The sequence below is a fragment of the Culex pipiens genome, chromosome 3, assembly GCF_016801865.2.
Source record: "Culex pipiens pallens isolate TS chromosome 3, TS_CPP_V2, whole genome shotgun sequence".
Classification (NCBI taxonomy): domain Eukaryota; kingdom Metazoa; phylum Arthropoda; class Insecta; order Diptera; family Culicidae; genus Culex; species Culex pipiens.
In genome coordinates, this window is record NC_068939.1 from 127,844,109 (window position 1) to 127,867,046 (window position 22,938).

General features: G+C 34.7%; 1 protein-coding gene across 8 annotated transcripts in view; it reads right to left on the minus strand.

Annotated features, from left to right (window-relative positions):
- The window catches only part of LOC120427519 (dihydropyrimidinase), a 58,004-nt gene that overhangs the window by 12,052 nt on the left and 23,014 nt on the right, over positions 1-22,938 (minus strand). For 6 of the 8 annotated variants that reach the window (XM_039592386.2, XM_039592385.2, XM_039592388.2 and 3 more), the window contains exons 3-5: positions 14,315-14,409; positions 7,613-7,803; positions 7,123-7,544 (exon numbers count right to left, since the gene is read on the minus strand). In XM_039592386.2, the coding sequence (XP_039448320.1) occupies positions 7,123-7,544; positions 7,613-7,803; positions 14,315-14,409 (708 nt within the window). Of the gene's footprint in view, positions 1-7,122; positions 7,545-7,612; positions 7,804-14,314; positions 14,410-14,536; positions 14,695-22,938 lie in introns of those variants that run through there. The other 2 variants (XM_039592383.2, XM_039592382.2) reach the window with 1 other exon arrangement.

Sequence of the window (22,938 nt, forward strand, 5' to 3'; positions counted from 1 at the left end):
CGACGGCGCCGGATACCCATATTTACACAGCAAAAAATCCGATGGTAAAATCGCATGCAAAAGCATGCACATCACCTTCGTCAAAATAAACACTTAATATTACACACTGCATGTACAATTTTTGCAAACACAAAAAAAAAGTTGCAACCGACGGGATTCAAACCCAGCACCAACAGTAAGGGCTGGCGCCTTAACCCACTCGGCCATCAGACCGACGAAAAGCTGAAAGGATAAACGCATACATGTGCTTGACATTTCGGTCATGTAGGTTTCCCATACTGTTGGGCTACATATTTCAGGGTGTAATATTACATAGAATTTCATAAAATAATGCACAAATTATTTTACACCGAGGCCTTTTACACGCAGCTGGATTACTACTTTTTTTGCTGTGTACACTTAGAATTTTAGAGCGCCCGCCGCGGGATTCGAACCAGCAACCTCTGGATTGTGGGTCCAGTGCGCGGTCCGATTGATCCACACGGGCGGGACATTTAAATATTTTAAACTAACCAGTTTTATATTCATGTTGTGTCCACCTGAAAGTGGTTGTTTCAAGCTTGGAAAAATCTGAACATATATTTTTTAAAGATATCAAGATACAAATTTAAAATAAAATGTTTGAAAATACATTGAACTAGAAAAATATGAAAAATTTACTAATGTTTTTTTTTTGACTTAGAAATCAGAATGCTATATGCTCAAAACGCTATGAATGTTCTATAAATAACCATTTCAAAATTTCTTAAGTACCTAATATTTCCGAAATTTTGTTAAAAAAGGTAAAAAAAGTAAAAAAAAAATACTGAAATCTAATTATTTTTTAAAAAAACTTTCTATTTTCAACTTTTTCTACAATAAATTTCTCATTTTAATAACTTAATCGACGATGAACCCAAATCCTGTTAAACTTCTGACGCTTTCTCTAAGATTTTTTTTTGATAATGCAGTAAGTTTCATCGTATAATTACTCGTATTTTTCACAAAATGCCGTATTTTCGAAAATACTCATTTTTTTCGTTTTCAAACGATTCAAAATTTGTTATGCATTTTTACTGTTTTAGACTTTTTGAAATGAAATACTAAACTTTTTACAAATGAGTAATTCTCCACCATTTCACACAGCAGTTGCCCCAACCCCTATTCGTTCCGTGAAACTTTTTCCTAAGGGGTAACTTTTGTCCCTGATCACGATTACGATCTTCATTTTGCGATATCTCGTAAACCTTCGAAAAAATGTGTTTTTCAATAATTTGCAGCCTGAAATGGCTATTGTTTGGAGATTTGGTGTCAAAAGGACCTTAATGTAAAATTGAATGCCTGATTTGCTGGCGTACTCAGAATTCCGACAAAACGTATTTTTCACCGGAAAAAATACAAAAATAGTTTCAAAAATTCTGCTATTTTACGTTACTCAACCGTAAAAAAATGTTGGCGCATGTAATTTTATGGGAAATTTTATGTACTTTTCGAATCTGAGCAATTCTCTACGAAATCGGTATTTTTTCTTCAATTTTAATATTTGTATTTTTTAATCCGACTGAAACTTTTTTGGTGCCTTCGGTATGCCCAAAGAAGCCACTTTGCATCATTAGTTTGTCCATATAATTTTCCATACAAATTTTGCGGCTGTCCATACAAAAATGATGTATGAAAATTAAAAAATCTGTATCTTTTGAAGGAATTTTTTTGATCGATTTGGTGTCTTCGGCAAAGTTGTAGGTATGGATACGGACTACACTGGAAAAAAATAATACACGGTAAAAAAAATTTGGTGATTTTTTTATTTAACTTTTTAACACTAAAACTTGATTTGCAAAAAAACACTATTTTTAATTTTTTTTATTTTTTGATATGTTTTAGAGGACATAAAATGCCAACTTTTCAGAAATTTCCAGGTTGTGCAAAAAATCATTGACCGAGTTATGAATTTTTTAATCAATACTGATTTTTAAAAAAAATCGAAATTTTGATCGCAAAAATTTTTCAACTTCATTTTTTGATGTAAAATTGAATTTGCAATCAAAAAATACTTTAGTGAAATTTTGATAAAGTGCACCGTTTTCAAGTTATAGCCATTTTTATGTAACTTTTTTCAAAATAGTCGCAGTTTTTCATTTTTTTAAAATTAGTGCACATGTTTGCCCACCTTTGAAAAAAATATTTTTGAAAAGCTGAGAAAATCCTCTATATTTTGCTTCTTCGGACTTTGTTGATACGACCTTTAGTTGCTGAGATATTGAAATGCAAAGGTTTAAAAACAGGAAAATTGATGTTTTCTAAGTCTCACCCAAACAGTCCGCCATTTTTCAAAGTCGATATCTCAGCAACTAATGATCCGATTTTCAATGTTAATATATGAAACATTTGTGAAATTTTCCGATCTTTTCAAAAAAAATATTTTCAAAATTTTCAAATCAAGACTTACATTTTAAAAGGGCGTAATATTCAATGTTTGGCCTTTTTGAAATGTTAGTCTTGATTTGAAAATTTTGAAAATATTGTTTTCGAAAAGATCGGAAAATTTCACGAATGTTTCATATTTTAACATTGGAAATCGGACCATTAGTTGCTGAGATATCGACATTGAAAAATGGTGGGCTTTGCATTGCAATATCTCAGCAACTAAAGATCGTATCAACAAAGTCCGATGAAGCAATATAGAGGATTTTCTCAGCTTTTCAAAAATATTTTTTTCAAAAGTGGACAAACATGTGCACTAATTTAAAAAAATGAAAAACTGCGACTATTTTGAAAAAAGTTACATAAAAATGGCTATAACTTGAAAACGGTGCACTTTATCAAAATTTTACTGAAATACTTTTTGATTGCAAATTCAATTTTACATCGAAAAATAAAGTTAAAAAATTTTTGCGACCAATATTTAAATTTTTTGAAAAAAATAGTATTGATTAAAAAATGCATAACTCGGTCAATGATTTTTTGCACAACCTGGAAATTTCTGAAAAGTTGGCATTTTATGTCCTCTAAAACATATCAAAAAATAAAAAAAAATAAAAATAGTGTTTTTTTGCAAATCAAGTTTTAGTGTTAAAAAGTTAAATAAAAAAATCACTAAATTTTTTTGCCGTGTACCATTTTTTTCCAGCGTAGTCCGTATCCATACCTACAACTTTGCCGAAGACACCAAATCGATCAAAAAATTCCTTCAAAAGATACAGATTTTTGAATTTTCATACATCATTTTTGTATGGACAGCTGCCAAATTTGTATGGAAAATTATATGGACAAACTAATGATGCAAAATGGCTTCTTTGGGCATACCGAAGGCACCAAAAAAGTTTCAGTCGGATTAAAAAATACAAAAAAAATCGAATGACCGAAATCCTAGAGAACTACTCCTGCAATAACCCAGAAGCGTATTTTTTCATTTGTAAATTTCCCATAAAATTACATGTGCCAATTTTTTTTTTTACAGTTGGGTAATTTTTCTACCAACTCACACGAAATCGGGAAAAGTTGCCCCGACTCCTCTTCGATTTGCGTGAAACTTTGTCCTTATGGGTAACTTTTGTCCCTGATTACGAATCCGAGGTCCGTTTTTTGATATCTCGTGACGGAGGGGAGGTACGACTCCTTCCATTTTTGAACATGCGAAAAAAGAGGTGTTTTTCAATAATTTGCAGCCTGAAACGGTGATGAGATAGAAATTTGGTGTCAAAGGGACTTTTATGTAAAATTAGACGCCCGATTTGATGGCGTACTCAGAATTCCGAAAAAACGTATTTTTCATCGAAAAAAACACTAAAAAAGATTTAAAAATTCTCCCATTTTCCGTTACTCGACTGTAAATTTTTTTGAAACATGTCATTTTATGGGAAATTTTATGTACTTTTCGAATCTACATTGACCCAGAAGGGTCATTTTTTCATTTAGAACAAAATTTTTCATTTTAAAATTTCGTGTTTTTTCTAACTTTGCAGGGTTATTTTTTAGAGTGTAACAATGTTCTACAAAGTTGTAGAGCAGACAATTACAAAAATTTTGATATACAGACATAAGGGATTTGCTTATAAACATCACGAGTTATCGCGATTTTAGGAAAAAAAGTTTTGAAAAAGTTACTTTTTGCGTTTCTCTTTGTTTCGTCGTCCGTGTCTGTCGCGGGTGACCATGAACGGCCATGATCGATGACGACCAACTTTTTCAAAACTTTTTTTCGTAAAATCACGATAACTCGTGATGTTTATAAGCAAACCCCTTATGTCTATATATTATTTTTTTTGTAATTGTCTGCTCTACAACTTTGTAGAACATTAATACACTCTTAAAAATTACCCTGCAAAGTTAGAAAAAACACGAAATTTTAAAATGAAAAATTTTGTTCTAAATGAAAAAATGACCCTTCTGGGTCAATGAAGATTCGAAAATTACATTAAATTTCCCATAAAATAACATGTTCCAAAAATTTGTACAGTCAAGTAACGGAAAATGGGAGAACTTTTAAAACTTTTTTAGTGTTTTTTTCGATGAAAAATACGTTTTTTCGGAATTCTGAGTACGCCATCAAATCGGGCGTCTAATTTTACATAAAAGTCCCTTTGACACCAAATTTCTATCTCATCACCGTTTCAGGCTGCCAAGGATTGAAAATCACCTCTTTTTTCGCATGTTCAAAAATGGACAAAAGTTACCCCTCAGGACAAAGTTTCACGCAAAACGAAGAGGGGTCGGGGCAATTTTTCCCGATTTCGTGTGAGTTGGTAGAGAATTACCCCAATATATTTTTGGAATATTTAACAACTGAAAATGTTTTTCTAAAGATTATTATGTTTATAACATGTACTGGGGTAGGCCACACAAAGGCCTTGCACTATTTTGGAAAAAAAAGTTTTTTCGATAGTGTTTAGAAAAATAGTTACGTTAAAAAATTATTGGTTTAAATTCCGGGTTGACTTAGATTGTCATAGTTTTTCTTGTTAAAATCATATTTAAAATGTTCAAACTTGATTTGTACGTTAAATGTACCATCACTAAAGTAGCTGATATAGTTTTTAAGAAAAAAAAATCAATGTTTATATTTAGTTAACTAAGATTATAAGCTTTTTAACATAATACATATAAATTTTAGGTAAAATTGTTAAAAAGTCGGAATTTTGACAAAAATTTGTTAAAACTAGTTTTGTTTATAAAATTATCGATTTATATTGCATTTTATACTGAATTCGAAGCACGAATCACAAGTTTTTACATATTACATGAAATATGTTCAACTGAAATTGCCTAGATTTGGAGATTTTTTTTAATTGTGTTTCAAAAACACATATTATTCATTATTTACAAACTTATTTAACCTTAAGGAATTCACCTTGTGGAAAATTGACCAAAGAATCCGAAAATGAATTCCGTTTTCCGAATCAAAATCATGTTCATTGAGAAAATCATGACACTTTGAGAAGTTTAAAATAATGACTTTCATCAACATTTTTTTAACTATAGTCAACAAACTTTTTAAACTTTTCAAAATTTTATGAAAATTTCATTTTGAGGTACTTTGAACACTTCTCTACCACGGTCAGTATGATTCTAAACCACTCCGTACGTACTTTAATTGTAATCTTCATTTTGCGGAAAACCGCAAACCTATCAAAGTCACCCCGGCTATCAAAGTCACCCCGTTTTACGTTATCATAAAATAGCTGATTTTGTCGATAAAAATACGTTTTTTTGGAATTCTGAATACGCCATCAAATCTGACGTCTAATTTTACAAAAAACATCCCTTCGACAACAAATTTCCAAACTATAACCATTTTAGGCTGCAAATTATTGAAAAACAAGTCTTTTTTCGACTTTTAAAAAATAGAAGGGGTCGTACCACCCCTCCGTTACGAGATATCGAAAAATGTAGCTCGGATTCGTAATCAGGGTCAAATATTACCCCTATGGCCAAAGTTTAACGAATATCGAAGAGGGGTCGAAGCAATCGTGTGAGTTGGCGGTTTTTTGAAAAAAAAAAAAATAATTCTTTAAAATGTGTAACATGGGCACCAAACGATTACAAATTTTGTCTGCATTTTCACTGTTTTAGCACTGTTTTTTTTGGAAATAAATACTTAAACTTTCACCAAATACCGAATTTTTTTTGAAAACGCTTAAAATTTGCATAATTTGCAATCGATGCAAAAATTTTATACATTTTTACTGTTTTATACTCTTTGGAACGAAAACTATTTTTTTTTACAAAATACCATGTTGATTTGAAAATACTAACATTTTTATAATTTGCAATACGGGCATCAAACAATTCAATATTTTATATGTACTTTCACTCTTCAAGACTTAAAAATACTCAATTTTAAAATTTCAACATTCATTTCCAAAAACTCTAAAACGGTGAAAATGCATACCGGATTTTAAATCGTTTGATACGCATATTGCACATGATAAAAATTTAAGTATTTTCAAAAAATACGGTATTGGTGAAAAATGTTGAGTACTTGTAGCCTGAAACTTACTACATCATCAAAAAAAAAAATCATCATCATAGTAAAAGCTTTACAAAGTCAATAAGGTTACCGCCGACAGGATAATTGTATTTCGATAACGACAACGATAGATTATCGTTACTATCCCGATGATAACTTATCGGTTAAACTTTTGAACCCTAATGAAGTTCGAGAACAGGAACGATAGTCTGGGAAATGGTTTAGTTCTTTTTAAATGTGTTTCTTTTTTAATGATTTCATTTTTTAACATTGGCTTTAATCTGCATGGCTTTAAATAATTTCATCTTCATAGTTAACACTTATTTTCAAAATCATTTCGGCAAATCAAAATTGTATGTGTGGCCCCCAACGGGCAGCAATAAAATGAGATTTGTTTGCACTCAACTCAACACCCATGTTTTGTTTACAAAACCACTATAAAGTGTGGAAGGTATCTAATCTAATCAAAAGCGGCATAAAGTGCCGTTTACAGCTCAAGAGTGTGGTTACGTTATTCGAGATGATAGTGATAGCTGTGATAAAATTAGATACGAGCATAGAGGAGAGAAGAGGGACGATTCAGGGGGATCATAAAATGCTAAAGTGTCATGCAATATGTACCTAGCGCAGGTGGAATTCAACACACGCTCACACACGGAACCTCAGCTGCTTACCTGATGTGCAATGACGCAAGCACGGTTGACGGCTTCCGCCTCGACCTCCTCCGTCCGGGACAGTTCGTGTCCCTCCGGACCGGTCACTCCCGCCGCCAGTAGCTTCTGGACGTTTTTCGCGATGACGTCACCGTTTTCGGCGTGAACCTGCGCCACCGCGCCCAACTCCTTGCACGTCTCGAAGATTTCGTACAGTTCACTGTCGGTGACCTGAAAGAGGCCCTTGTACGCCATAAAGCACTTGAACGAGTTGACTCCGCGTTCCTGGCACAGGATGCGCATCTCATCCCGCACCGACTTGGACCACCACGTGATGGCCACGTGCAGACCGTAATCGCAGACCACCTTCGTGTCCGCCCGGCACCGCCACTCGTCGTACGCTTCCAGCAGGGATTCACCCTTCTTTGGAATGACAAAGTCCACTGCGGAGGGAAGAGGAAGCAATCGTAAGAAATTATTTGTCTAGAAATGTCTCAAATTATATACTTACTGATTGTGGTGGTGCCGCCGGCCACCGCCGCCTTCGTGCCCTGGTAGAAATCATCCACCGAGACGGTGCCGCCAAACTCGAGCTGGAAGTGGGTGTGCGGATCGATACCGCCCGGGATGACCATCAGGCCGGCCGCGTCTATCGTGCGGCAGCCGCCGGGCACGACAAAGTCCGCACCCGAGCCGACGTATCTGGATGGGAGGGAGAAACGGAAAAAAGTAGTTTTCAGTCATGTGGAAGGCTTAGCTTTGTAATTTCCAAATACACCGTTTAAACCGGTTAAATTTTGATTTTGCCATTGAAAATTTAACTAAATTTTTCGTGTACTCGTTTAGCCTAAACATTCTTTATCTTCATATTCTTTGTCAAGATTTTTGGATATTTTGTATAATTTTGATTTTGATGTTTGGTGTTAAAAATAACATTTCGTCAAGGCCGTGCTGTTTTGTCGCAAGCTCGGTCGCAAGTACAGTCTGAGCTAAATTGGGCGCAATTTTGTGCAGCTCACAATGTCCCACCTTTTGGGCCTTTATAGATCCTCCATAGGCTATTCACCTTCCCAAAAAAATCGTCCATTTCCAAGCGAAACATATTTGAGAATACCGTGGAGAATTTCCCTTATCTCCTTAAAAAGTAGAGCATCAACAATTTCAATTTGCTTCAATTTTCATGTAATCGCTCAGAAAATGTCTGAATTCAGTTTGCATACTCAAGGTCCTTATTTTGGTGGTAAATTGTGGTCTGAAAACCCATTTTAGAGCTTGTGACAAACGCGATGGAGTTAACTACCGTTCCCCTACATCAGTGGTTCTCAACCTTTATCGTTCCATTCCCCCCTTGACTGATTTTCAAGACCTTCATTCCTCCTTCCTCCTTCAGACCTTCAATTTTGAAAAAAAATATCAAGTGTAATATAAGCTTAAATTCAATGTTTACAATAAGATTGAAGCACTAAAAGAAAAAAAAATATTTAAAAAAACATAAATTTTCAGATTGTGAAATAAACTGAACAATGAAATGAAATGAACTGTTTGAATTAATGCTGGTTTATAAAATGAAAATCGATTTTTTAATTTTAATTCATTAATATTCTATGCTTAATTTAACAAAACTGTACTGGAATTAATCCTTAAAACATTTAAAAATACGTAAAAAAGTGTTACTGTTCAAGTTTAAAAAATATTTTGATTCTTAAAAACAAAACCATTTAATTACAACCACTGCTCCTTGAAAAAATCCAAGGTTCTCGTGCTTGAATCGATGTAAAACATTGACAAAATTTAAAAAAAAAACATTTGAAAAGGTAAGGATGGCATAAATCATAACAACAATAAAAAAAATCTACTTGTTAAAATACGACATAAATATCATTAGAATTTTCAGTTTAATTTATTTTCAAAACTGTAAATTTTTAGAAGTGTGCAGAAAAAATCACTTTAATAAACTCTTTACTCTAATTTTGGGAGAATTTTCAAAAATTATTGTTATTAGTTATCGCTATTATTTGAAATAAAATCCAAAGTCAAAAAAAAAAATAAATTTACAATCCTTTTCTATTTTATATCTTAACCGCTTTTGTTTAGAACCTTAACAATAACCACAAAATATCATGTTCAGTAGGTATTGATAAATTCTTCCCAATTCGATATGTTAAAGAAATTATCAGAAATGGATTTTTTTTTGCAAACGCGTTTAAATGGATTTCTATTGCATCGTCATTCCCCCCCAAAGAATGACCAAATTCCCCTCCAGGGGGGAATTGCTCACCGGTTGAGAAACACTGCCCTACATGGACGCTGTTTTTTATCCTAAAATTTACTTATTCAACGATTTGCCGTCAAACCAGTAGAATCCAGATCAAAAATGTTCGATTTGGCTCAAATTTGGCATGGGAGTTTCTTGACTAAAGTAAGTAGACCTGTTTTTTTTTTTGTTTGGTTATTAGGGTGGTCCTATTCGAAACATAGTTTTATTACGATTTTCGCAAAAACCACACTTTTCAAAATAAATCATATCTCCGGAACGGTTGACGGAACGGCTAGTTTTTCCATACAAGTCTCCATACAGTTTTAGGGGCTGGTCATACAAAATGGGTATGTAAATGTATGAAATTCTGTCCCTTAAGTAGGGATGATTAGGATCTTTCAGAAAAGATAGGTACTCGATAAAATCCCTTTTTTTATTTAACTTTTTATCACAAATAGATGAATTCCCAAAATACGTATTTTATTTTAAATACATCTTTTCAGCCATAGTGTGTGATGCAAAAGATAAAAAAAGTTTTTTGGAAAATATTGAAAATCTGGACTAAATAATTATTCAAAGTCGTTTTTTACAGAAAAATCGAATTTTCAATCGAAAAGATCTTTACATTTTTTTGGTATAATGTTTCGTTTTAATGTTTTAGCTACCTTTAGGTATGAATTAACGTTTAATGTTTTTCTAGCCTCAATATAATTTTTGAAAAAAAAGGCAGCACCAACAAAATATTTTTGATAAGCTGAGAAAATTTCCTAAAATTTTCTATCAAGAACTTTGAAAGTCGGGCAGATATTTTTTGAGATACTGCCTCGTTGAAAATCAATTTATATAAATGTCACCTAATTAGCAAGGTTGTTAGTCAATACAATTATCGTCGATAATATTATCGTCTGACGATAACGATAATCTATCTCTATCGTTATCGTTATTTCGATAAATCTATCGGTTTTAAAATCTTTCTAAAATCGATTAATTCAACTGTATCATGTTAAATTTTCAATGCTTTCACTAAGAATATATTTTTTGTAAATATTTCAAAGTTTAAATATGTACTCAAAATTGTTCACAAAATACCGTATTTATCGAAAATACTCAAATTTACATAATTTGAAATATAGGTATCAAATTGTCATAATTTGCAATATGGGTATCAAACGAAGCAAAATTTTGTATGTTTTTTCACTTTATTAAAGTATTTTTGTAAAATACTAAATTTTTTACAAAATACCGTATGGTTTTGAAAATACTCAAATTTCCAAAATTTGCAATATGGGTATCAAACGAATTGAAATTTTGTATGCTTTTTAATTTTTTTACAGTTTTTGTTTATCAAAAATACTTAAGTTTTCACAAACTATCGTTTTTTTTCGAAAATATTCAATTTTTCAAAATATGCAATATGGGTATCAAACAAAGCGAAATTTTGCATGCTTTATAAATACATTCAGATTGTGTATGCTTCATATCATACAATATTTTGCGACGTTTGATCCATATTGCATATTTTGAAAATCTGAGCATTTTCGTAAAAAATACGGAATTTTGTGAACAATTTTGAGTACATATTTTCCTTTGAAACAAACATGTTTTTCAAAAAATATATTCTTAGTGAAAGCATTTAAAATTTAAAATGATATGGTTGAATAAATCGATTTTAGAAAGATTTTAAAAATGAGTCGTCTATTATCGGAGATAAGAATATCGCCGATAGAATTATCGAAATAACGATAACGATAGAACTATCGTTATCGTTATCGAGCCTCGATAATTTTATTGTTAGCAACCTTGCTAATTAGAATGTACTTTTCAACAGACAATATCTCGTTAACTATTGGCCGATACTCAATTTTAAAAATTTAAACTTTTGCTATTTTTTTGAACTTTTCAATAAATAAAATAAGGAAAGTTAGGTAAAACTTAGAGAAATTCATTTTCATCAATTCGAATTCTTTGCGAGGCTGTATCTCAGAAACATATTGCCTGATTTTCAAATTATAACAAATTTTCTCAGCTCTGCAAAAATATTTTTTTCGAAGATGCTTTTCTTCCAAGAATTATTTTTAAAATGCCATAAAAACGAAAATTCAATTCAATTCAATTCATGTTTATTTGTTGTACTAGTCAGAATACAATTTGCTTAACTAATAAAAGAATGAAGTTTTGGAGATCCTTACAACTACAAATAAATTCAAATATAATCAATTGGATAAACAAATTCAGTTTCAGTCGGTTAAACGAGAGCAGAAAAAATTTTCTAAAATAACTGCTACTATTACTATGGAAAGAGAAGGAGGATAGGAAAGCTTAAATATATATCACAGAAAAAAAAAATCAGTTCGTTACTGAAGGCGAAGACTGTTCCACAGTGTGTGAGCTTGCACCTATGCAGGGCATAGGTACTTCCCCATCAGCTCTTGCAGCGCATGTCTCTCGCAAGGGAGAGTAATTCGGTGAGGGTGAATAAATCACCATCACTGTTGCTGTCCGGGGTTGGACCGTTTGCGGTAGCCGCCACGCTGGCGTAAGTACGCCCGAATCCAGGAGGATTCGTTTGACGGGGTTCGGTCGAGGATTGACCTGTCGAAGTCCTTGAGGAATGTTGTGCTGACTTTTTCCTCTTCTCCAGCGCCTCGAGGTAGGTCCTCCTAGCGGTGCACCCGCGGTAATTGGCCGTGTGGTTACCGTCACAGTTAGCACACTTCACGTTCCGCTTGTTCTGCTCGGCTTGGTTGTCCTTTCCCAGGGATGCTTTCTTGGGCAGCGTGCATTCAGCCGTGAGGTGGGCTGCGCTGCACTTGACACACTTCGGCGCCAAAGTGCAGTTCCGGGAACCGTGTCCAAAACGTTGGCATCGGTGACATTGGGCAGCATCGGAAGGCAGCTTGCTGAAGTATCACCAGCTCACCATGAATCCTTCCAACGACTAAACTTTGCGCAGGTCCTGGATCTTAACAGAACCGCGTTCGAAGTACAGCAGCCAGAGAATCTGGTCTCCGACCTCGGTTACCTTATGCGAGAGCACTTTAGCTTCTCGCGGATAAATATTTTTTTTCGCGAGAATTACATCCACAAATTCCTTGGGTGGCACTAGGATGGAGAACACAGTCACCACTACCTTGACCGGAAGGTTTTCCGGCGAATCATGCGTGTGGTATAGAATGTTTGCATCTTTCAGCGTTTTCTGCACTTTTTCGAAACGCGGACGATCTCGCGTGATGATGTTTACGGACGACTTGTTAACGCATGAGGTATTGACAGTCGGCATCCGCTAATGCCCCCTCGATTTCAACAGCCGGGCGACCAGGCACTGTAATCGGTGGAGGTGACCTTAGTCTGCGACGGTGTAGTAGTAACACTATCGCCACCACAGCCCAAGTAACATTTTTTTCCAGGAGTTCTACAAGAGCTCTTCAAGATAGCTACAGCATAGCAGTTTGGACCGCGATAGGATAAAATTCTCTTCAAAACTTCTTCAGGAGTTTGGAAGAGTACTTGAAGAGAGTTTTATCCTACCGCGGTCCAAACTGCTATGCTGTAGCTATCTTGCAGAGCTCTTGTAGAACTCCTGGAAAAAAATGTTACTTGGGAGATGTCGTCGTCGTCGTCTTCATTGTTGTCATCAGACAAAACAGCGAGTCCGTTTGAGGTTGGAACCGTCGTCGAGGAAGTTCCCGGCTTGTTGGTGGACAGTCCACTGGTTCTAGGTTGATCCGGTTTACCGAGTGCCACCGATCCACGCGTTCGTATACGGGCTACGGGCAGGTATGAAGTTGGATGGCAGCTTCAGCAGGTTTGTTGACCGTTTCGAGCCAGACGAGGAGGTCTTTCCGATGCTGCTGTAGGAACTGGCCCGGCCACGTCCTCGAGGTGCACTCGAGCTGCCACGGCCGCGGGTGTTCCTGCCCATCGTGCGGGGAAGAACTCGCGATTAATACAACGCACTTTCACCGTAAAACGAAAATTTTTCGCGGAGCAACAAAACAGGCGATGTTGCTGCGAACAGGGTAACAACCCCAATGATAAAAACGAAAAGAAATCGAAAATAAGTACTCAAAATTGGCTATAACTTGATAACGGTACATTTTATTAAACAAAAAGCAAGAACTTATCGATTTCAAATTCAATTTTGCTTTAAAAAATATTTTTATTAACTTTTTTGTCAGGATATAAAAATAATATAAAAATATAAAAATTGAAATTACAAGCCAAGGTTTCAACATTTGGATTTGCAACGGCCTTACTGCAATAATGTGTAAAATACAGTACAGTATCATATCTGAAATAATATAATTTAAATAATTAAATTAATTGAAATCTGGATTTTTTCAAGCTTTCAAAATTTATGTAAAAATATCAAATAAAACTATCAAACCAAAAATGACATTGCTTTGAAAATTATATTAATATTAAAATTTATATTGAAAAAACAATTTTTAAAATCAAAGATATTCTGAAATTACCAACACTGCCAGAATCTTGGCCTGAAGCCAGGATGTAGGCATGTAGAGCCAGATAAAATCCAGGACCCGTGAACCCACAGCAGCAATACATTAGGGTGTGAGGCACGAGACAGAATCAGCAGCCGTAGATAGATAGATAGACGCGGTGCGTCTTCTTCAGTTGCCAACCTGATGGCAGACGACGGCGTGTATCGATTTTCCTACAGCATTTCGCGCGGTTGGGAGAGATAGCTTTGCCACAGCTGATTTATTGACGTTTTTCCCAGCTATGCGGTGGAAAGTGATCCTGAGCTGAGTTATTGCCAAATTGCTTTTCGATGTTTGATGGGCACATTGCAATCAATATAGAGACAAATCCAAGAAAGAAGAACGTTTTTTCTCCAAAACTTGAAGTTGAAAATTCCCTTTAGGAATTTGAACCACTAGCTTAACTCCATCACGTCCGGACCGAAATCCCCACCCCTCACTAACCCCGCCTTACCTGATAGTTCCATCCTCGATGTAGATGTCTGCCTGCTGTATGCCATCGTGGTTCACCACGTGACCCCGTTTGATGTACAGGCGGTTCTGCGCGCTCTGCAAAAAATAATGACAACAGAGAGAAAGGAAAAACTCGGTTAGTCTCACTAAAGCCAAGTAATCGCCAACTGGAAAATCAATTTAGCTACGATTTGAGCAGGAAAAAAAAACAACTCTTGATGACCTCTCCAGATGTAGGACTGCCGTCAGCCATGGTAAGCAAACTTTTTGAGCTCAATTTTCTAAAACTCAAACTTTTCGAATTGTTCCACAAATGCATCAACTTGAGCTAAGCTTCCTCTACGGTGGCTGATCGGTCACTACTAGACTCGCCTAACCACTTGATCTAGACTGAGCCTTTTACTTTTGCTCTTATCGAGAGCCCCAGGATAAGACACTTCTAGGCTGGCGTAATCAGCGTCGAGCCTGTTTGTTCGCCATCATAAGTCAAGCTAACAAGCAGTTGAGCGTCAACGTCCTAGGTGTTTAATGAGGGTGGCACCGTTGGAAACAATTTTGTTTGATATTATTTGAAGAAATTAGAGAAAAATAAAAATTTCAATCAAATGTATGTAAATTTGCGCAAAATATCACGTAAAATTACATGCTAAATTTCCCACCGTGCACCGCGTAGTAAAGATTTACAGTTTGATCACCTTGGCGCATGTGTGTCGACAAGTTCAAGATTAGATGGAATCATGACTGCAGTTCGCTTGAAGCCACGGCATCTCTGGGCCGTTTGTTTGTGTATACAAACAAGTGCACAGTGTCACTGTCAGTGGAGCGTGAGCCGGTCGTCGATATTTACCAAGCTTGGTGTATTTATATTGTAAATGCATTTATTAACTTTAATGACATGGAAAGATTATGTCAAAAAAAATGTTATTTTACCTGATGAGAAATTGGACTTTTTCAACATAAATAAGGTCAAAATTACGTTTAAAAGAGGTACAGAACTATAAAATATAGATTCAACATTTTTTATTTACTGTGTAAAGAACAGTACGCAGCAGAATAAGCAAACGTGTGACGTTTGAGAAATTACATCAATGCAGTGCTGGAATGTTAACTATATTTGTTTTTAGCAATTTTGCTACATGAACGTATGTTGTTGGATAAAAAAGAAACTCAATAAAAAATAATGAATGATGAAAGTAAACAACTATACACAAAAACCGTATTTTTTTTTTAAATTTATTTTGATATATTTCTAAGGATAAAAAACGGATTATCAATGAATCTATTTTTTTAAATGAAAGAATTAAAAAAGTATTGAAAATATACTTTTAAAACAGTTCAAAACATATCTGGAGTATTTTTTTAAAAGGTCCAATAAACAAAATTTCCAGTTTTTGCTTTTTGGGTGTTTTTGAACCCGCCTTGAGTCAGGGGTATAAAAAAATACCCAAAAAGCAAAAACTGAAAATTTGGTTTATTGGACCTTTTTTAAAAAAAACTCCAGATATATCGATGCCGGTGTGCTCTTTTGTACTAAGCTTGCTGGAATTCCTATCTAGATAGAACAAGAGAGCACACGGGCATCGATATGTTGTTTACAAGTTGTTGCCTTGACATTTCTAGATTAAATATTCAAAAGGTCCTATCTGCAAGGGAAACCCATGACTCATAGGTTGTTTTGAAAATTTACTCTAGTTGGAAGGTGTATTTTAGGTAATTAACTTTTTGATGATTAACATAAGTGACCATTTCACAGAACAAAAAATTTACCAGTTCCTGATGTAATATTACTCATTTTTTTGACACAGAATCTGTCACCATTTTCTGATGAATATTACCATCACTTTTTCCTGTGTAGGGTGCCCCAAAAAACTATTGATATATAAACAAATGAGGTTTGCTTGTAATCATTACGAGTTATCGCGATTTTACGAAAAAAAAGTTTTGAAAAAGTTCGTCGTTGATCATGGCCGTTCATGGTCACCCGCGACAGACACGGACGACGAAACAAGTAACTTTTTCAAAACATTTTTTCGTAAAATCGCAATAACTCGTGATGTTTACAAGCAAACCCCTGATGTTTATATATCAAATAAATTGTACTTGTCTGCTCTACAATTTTGTAGAACATTGTAACACTCTAAAAATAACCCTGCAAAGTTACAAAGAACACGAAATTTTAAAATTATTTTTTTTTAAATGAAAAAATTACCTTTCTGGGTTAATGTAGATTCGAAAAGTAGATTTAATTTCCCTTAAAATCACATGTTCCAAAAAATTTGACAGTTAAGTAACGGAAAATAGCAGATTTTTTAAAACTTTTTAAGTGTTTTTTTCGATGAAAAATACGTTTTTTTCGAAATTTTGAGTACGCCATCAAATCGGGCGTCCAATTTTACATAGAAGGCCCTTTGACACCAAATTTCTATCTCATCGCCGTTTTAGGCTGCAAATTATTGAAAAACACCTCTTTTTTCGCATGTTCAAAAATGAAAGGTTTCACGCAGATCGAAGAGAGGTCAGGGCAAATTTTCCCGATTTCGTGTGGGTTTAGTAGAGAATTACCCATTTCCCATGTCCCCAGCTGTATAAATAAAGGGACATGCCATTTTATTGGAAATTTAATGAAATTTCTAAATCTGCATTTTGTCAGAGAGGACATTTTTAAAATTTAAAGCAATTTTTATCATTTTAAAAACATATATAACTTTGCAGAGTAACTTTTTTTTAAATGTATCGATGTTCTACAAGGTTGAAGAACAGACAAAAACAAAAATTTGGATGTATAAACATAAGGGATTTGCATGTATTCTTCGCGAGTTAGCATAGCATAGTATTATGGGTCTGTATCACGCTGTAGGGGGTGCCACTTTGGTCAATTCAATATTCTTAGACAACTTGATTGTTGCCCAATCAAAAATATCTTAGAACGTAAATTTCCACACTAGATTTGCATGTGTTCTTCACGAGTTGTTTGAATTTAACGAAAAAGTTTTTTGAAAAAGTGAAGATTTTGAACTGTTTTTCGATGTTTCAGTCTCTAAAACTCAGTCGTGTGCTTTTGAATGTTTTTTTTCGAAAGGCTCAGCCAATTTGCATAAGAATGGCCCTTTGGACGTTTGTTGTGGTTCAACAAAAAGAGATCGGTTTAAAGCAACTTCTTTTTGCCTTTCTTACTAAAGAAAGGTATAGGTTTTACTTTAAGGCTGGACGTCATTTCCATCTTCGTAATTATGTCGATTCAGCATGAATTTTAATCGGAAAAATCGTAAAAAAATCACACTGCATCGATTTTCGACGCTTCGTCGCCAAGTCGACAAGTTGTCAAGTTGAGCTTCGTATACTGGCGCGAGAATGCTGGCGCATATATTTTGTGGCTCGACTTATACTCGTTTTGTAGTAGCTTGTCTACCGATGTTTCCTACAACATGTAAGATATCGTAGCTTTTCGGTTTCTTTTGCCCTGTTCGTTTTTGCATAACTGACCAATGTTTATGTAAAAACTTTTGTGACATAGGACATTCATCCGGCTACAATCAATTTGTTTTCCGAGCGCTTCAAAAATCGCCTAAATGTAGACTTTATTTTCGTAAGTTTATTTAACAGGGTTCATTGGATTCCAATAGGAGCTTTCTAAGCTTTTCACCGTTTATATCGTTTTCAAAGTTTTCAATGCTGGCGACGCCAATGGCTTTCTACCTAAGGTTCTCGCGATTGAGTGTGTAGTGGTGCGGTTGTTAAAAATAGCTATCTCTGACTCTGTCACTTTCGTAGAAGCCGAATGGCTAGCTTCCCTGCACCGTGCGGCACACGCGGTTTACTTGTACCTCGGTTTTGCTTGGCTTGGTGCGCTGGAACGATGAACCACAATATTGCGCGTATTCCCGTAAAAGACACGCGGCATACCAGCCTCGAAACGACGCGCCGCACTTTCGGCAAATGCGCGCTGTCAAATCCCATACTGCGCGTTTTGTTTTTGTTGATCTTCTTCTTCGAATTGCATGGCATTGTTGCCGGGTATGTTTTTTATTGCACCAAAAGTGCAAAAAATCGCTGGCAACAGTGCCTGCGGCACATTCTGAAATACCGCGCGGCGTGTACCTTTGAAAGAAACGGACAATACCAACACACAAAAGGGCTCGTACCGAAGCTAAAAAACCAAAACCGCGGTGTGCGTTGTCACTGGCGCATGGGAAGCTTGCTATGGTCGCATTTGTCATAAACGCTTGTTTGATTACAAACTTACAAACATATTGTACGATTGAAAATATTCTTTTAGTGAAATTTGCGTTTTTTATTTCTTCTGGAAATCATATCATTTATAATACATTGCTTTCATCATAAATAAGACGTTATAAATAAACAAAGTCGATGTTATGAAATGAAAAAAAAATCTACCATTGTTATATTCTTTAGTAAGAAAGGCTCTATCTCACCCCAGGTGGGATTAAATCGGGTTTTTGTTTTTTGGTTCAAAGCGTCAAATTCGAAAGTTGTGTGCTCATATTCATATTCTAAATTGTAGCGCTATAAAAAAAAATGTCCATTAGAATTGCATGTTCCAATGCCACTTTCAAGCATAAATGGAAAGCTAATTAGGCATGCACCATCAATCAAATTCAAAACTTTACCCATTGTGACACCCATTTATCGATCTGGCATAGAAAAGAGTCGCAAAAATCAATTCTAGATTTCCAAACAGAGAGAGCCTACTTCCGTTGGCACCTCCAGAATCGCTTGACATGCAGTGCCTTTTGCGCTTGGCCAAATTGACATCCGACTTTCCGCCGTGCGTTTATCGGCCTCTTTTGTCCCATTAAAAGTTACGTGTCATCCATCAAAACCCGGTAGGAAAATAGAAGGAATGACGTGACGTTATTTTTTTATAGAAGAAATCAATTTCTAAGCCCTATTTGGGGTGCACTCAAAACAGAAAACTTAAGTAAAATTTTCTGAAACTTTATTTTTTTTAGCAAATATCGTAGGCATGTTGATCAAAAAAAATCTGAGTATACCACTTCAACTTCCAGGGGAAACTTCACGGTGGGCAATTTGGATCAGTTGGCACAACGACGCAACATGTTGTTTGGTTTTTTTGTATGACCTAGACTTGCTGCACGCCGGATAGAACCCTTCGATAATGAAGCTCTCCCCTCGTCTAGAACAACAGAAGGTATGCCTAGGAGCCCTTGTATGCGGGTATGGTAACGAATTATGCATGAGTTGGAAGTTTTGTTTTGGATGGAGACGAATAGAAAAAAAAGGAACGAAACGGACGGAAACAGCTACAAACAGGTGAATTATGGACGATTAAGCGATACATGTTTGGCTTGCAATGTACAGTAGGTACAAGCTTGAAAAAGAAGGAAATTGTAATTTTTATTGTTCGAAGCTTTACATTGGAAATAATTTATAAAAATTGATCAAGAAACATTGTTGAACTTGATAACAGGTTGAAACAAATAAAGACATTTTGACCATCGAACATGTTTTTTTTCTTCCACAGTGCGATGGTAAAAGCAGAAGTTTATTCTGCAATCTGCTTGTGTTGGTAAATCCAACTGTGGGAATGTGTGCCAAGCTTTCTATGTTGGTAAAATATTTATGCTCGAAAAAAAACTAAAGAAATCTAACAGCAAGATTTCCGGGCAAATGTTTTTCTTTGCGTGTTCTGATAGTTGTTAAAGTTTATTAAACATTGATTCTGCATTGAAGTACGAGTTAACCTAGCAGTTTACCTTTCTTTGATACTGTTACACAGAAAAAAAAAATAATGGTAATATTCATCAGGAAATGGTGACAGATTTTGTGTCAAAAAATGATTAATTTTACCCCAGAAAATGATGAATTTTCATCAGTTTTTGATGAACATTCATCTGGTTGAAATTTTTACACATTTTTAATGTAATATTACTCAAAAAGAGGTAATATTTAACCTACCAAATTCCAACATTCAACATTCCAAAATTCAACTTTTTTTTTCTGTGTAGAGTAGGTTTCTTCGAGTAAAGCTTTGAGAAGTATTTAATTTAACCATCCTGTGGTTTTGGGTTCCCTATCGGCCTTTTTTTTTAAATCAAATCCGCTTTAAATTTTAAGACATTTTGAATAACAGACGAACCTTCAGCATCCCATAGAGAGCGTACCATAATTTGGAGGTACAGTATAGACTTGATTATCCGAAGTCCTCGGAAAAATTAAACTTTGGATAATCGAGTCAGGACTTTATGTGGGCCTTCTTCGACCCCAAACTAAAAAATATATATTTTTTTTAATCAAATCTCATTGTCTTGGCCTCACGTGAAAGCTTAGGAAGTTCTGGGAATACGGCTTTGATCATTTTGGCCACGGGGAACATGATACAACTGAAAAAAGTCCTTTCGAAACAGAAACTTTGATAACCTATTTTTCTATGATTTTATAACAAATCGATGCCTCTGTGATCTCTTGTTCTAAGCTAGCTGGTTTTCCTATCTAGTTAGCATAAGAGAGCATAGAGGCATCGAAATATTAATGTTTATTCCAATTATAAAACATTGGAATTTCACGGCAATTTCACGGTATCCTCAAACTGCTCAAAATAAACGTATCAATGTATTCTTTAAGCATAATTATGAACAGAATAATGTCTTAATAGTTCAAGTAGTTCAAGATACAAAAAAAAACCCCCTGACACAAATTATTTATTTGAAATAAAAGCAAATCTTGGGAAATTTTAAAGAATTTCCGTCAGTTGAATTTATGATTCAGCTATTTGAAATTTAATAGAGATTTTATAAAATTAATTTGCTGAAATACCTCCAAAACGAAGCACGTCCTAAACCTCTATTACATCAAAACTAGAATCATTAAACTAAGTGCAATAAAGTTTTTTGCTTTCCTAAATTTCAGCAATAGGGAAATTTAAGTATTTAAATAAAGTTCAGGCAAAACTTCATTAAAAGCAGTTTTTTTTACATTTAATAATAATTCTAGAAACAAATACATTGCATTGCAAAATGGTACTAAATTTGAATTCAATAAGTAATGATTGAAGTAATTGAATTAAAAAACATAATTTACACTCAAAATATTTAAATCCAATTTGTTCATCGTTATTTAGAATCGTTAGTAAATTAAAATAAATTTTATCAAAATTTAAGATTAAAAAACTATTTTTTGCATTTTTTTTAAAGTAGCGTTGAACAGTGTTCTGTTAAAATCGTTTTGGAATTTTGTGGAACAAAGAAATGTTACTAGAAATAGCAAAAAAAAAAAACTATCTGCAATTTGTTGAATATTGTAATGACGAATATCTTTAAAAAATAGTTCTAGATCTGACATGAAATACTTTTTTAATTGTTAACTGTTCTTAAAATGCTTGTTAAAAATCTTGTGAAGTGTTTGAATATAAAAACGTTACTTAATCCACCTTTAGGTGGTTGGTGCCTTCCTCGCATTCATAAAGTGAATACACTATACAGCCTCAAAAAAGTGTTTAAATAACACTTATTTTATCAATATATCTGAGATCCGGCCTAAATAAAGTGTATTTAAAACACTAAAGTATTTATAACTTTTGATAGGGTTGTCAGATCTTTAATATTTGGCTTGTTGGAAAGGTCTTTTGATTACCTATCCAACGATGGGTTGCATGATAGATCCGGACAACTTTTTTATCAAAATATTTGAGATCCGGCCTCAAAAAAGTGTCTAAATAACACTTAAGTGCTCATAACTTTTGATGGGGTTGTCAGATCTTCATTTTTTTGAACGCATTGGAAAGGTCTTTCAAATACCTTTGTAACAATATATGACGGGTTTTCTTACAAAAACCACCCTTTTTACAATATTTCAAACTCTAGCCAAATCGTTTTTTAGCATAACTTTTGAAGTACTTTGCATCTTCGTAATATTAACTAGGGTTTTGTGGGACCCCAAGACGAATCGAAAGAGACCAAAACGGCCCAAATCGGTTCAGCCAGTCCGGAGATAATCGAGTGCATATTTTTTGGTGCACGGACTCACATCCAGACACACGCACAGACATTTGTTCAGAATTTGATTCTGAAGTCGATAGGTATACGTGAAGGTGGGTCTACGAGGTCGAATAAAAAAGTTCATTTTTCAAGTGATTTTATAGCCTTTCTTCATTGAGGTGAGGAAGGCAAAAAGAAAGTTTAAAAGCACTGAGTAGCGATTTATCAATATAAAATTTCGCGGCATGTCACGATATTTACAAAATTTCACGGCCTTGGACGAATTTTACGGATTGCGCGGCTTCCGTAGAAACTTCGGGCATCACTTGGATTTCGATAGATTCAAGAACAATGTTTTCATACTGCGAAAAATTCTCAATTTACTGAAAAAATGTCTGTTTTCTTAGAAAATATCATATTTTGTTTTCGGACCTGCCGTAACAAGGCGGAGCAATTTCTAGGGGAGCGTATTGAAATACGCAACTTTTGGTACCCTAACATGTATAGGTCATTGCTGAAATTTTCAAGTTATCGCAGTTTTAGTGAAAAAGTCGATTTTTCCTGTTTTCGTCATTTTCCCATTTTTGCGCGTGGCGCGTTGAAAACCCCAGTTTTTTTTTCAAAATATCGTATCTCAGAGTATCGAAAACATAAATTCACATTGTTATCC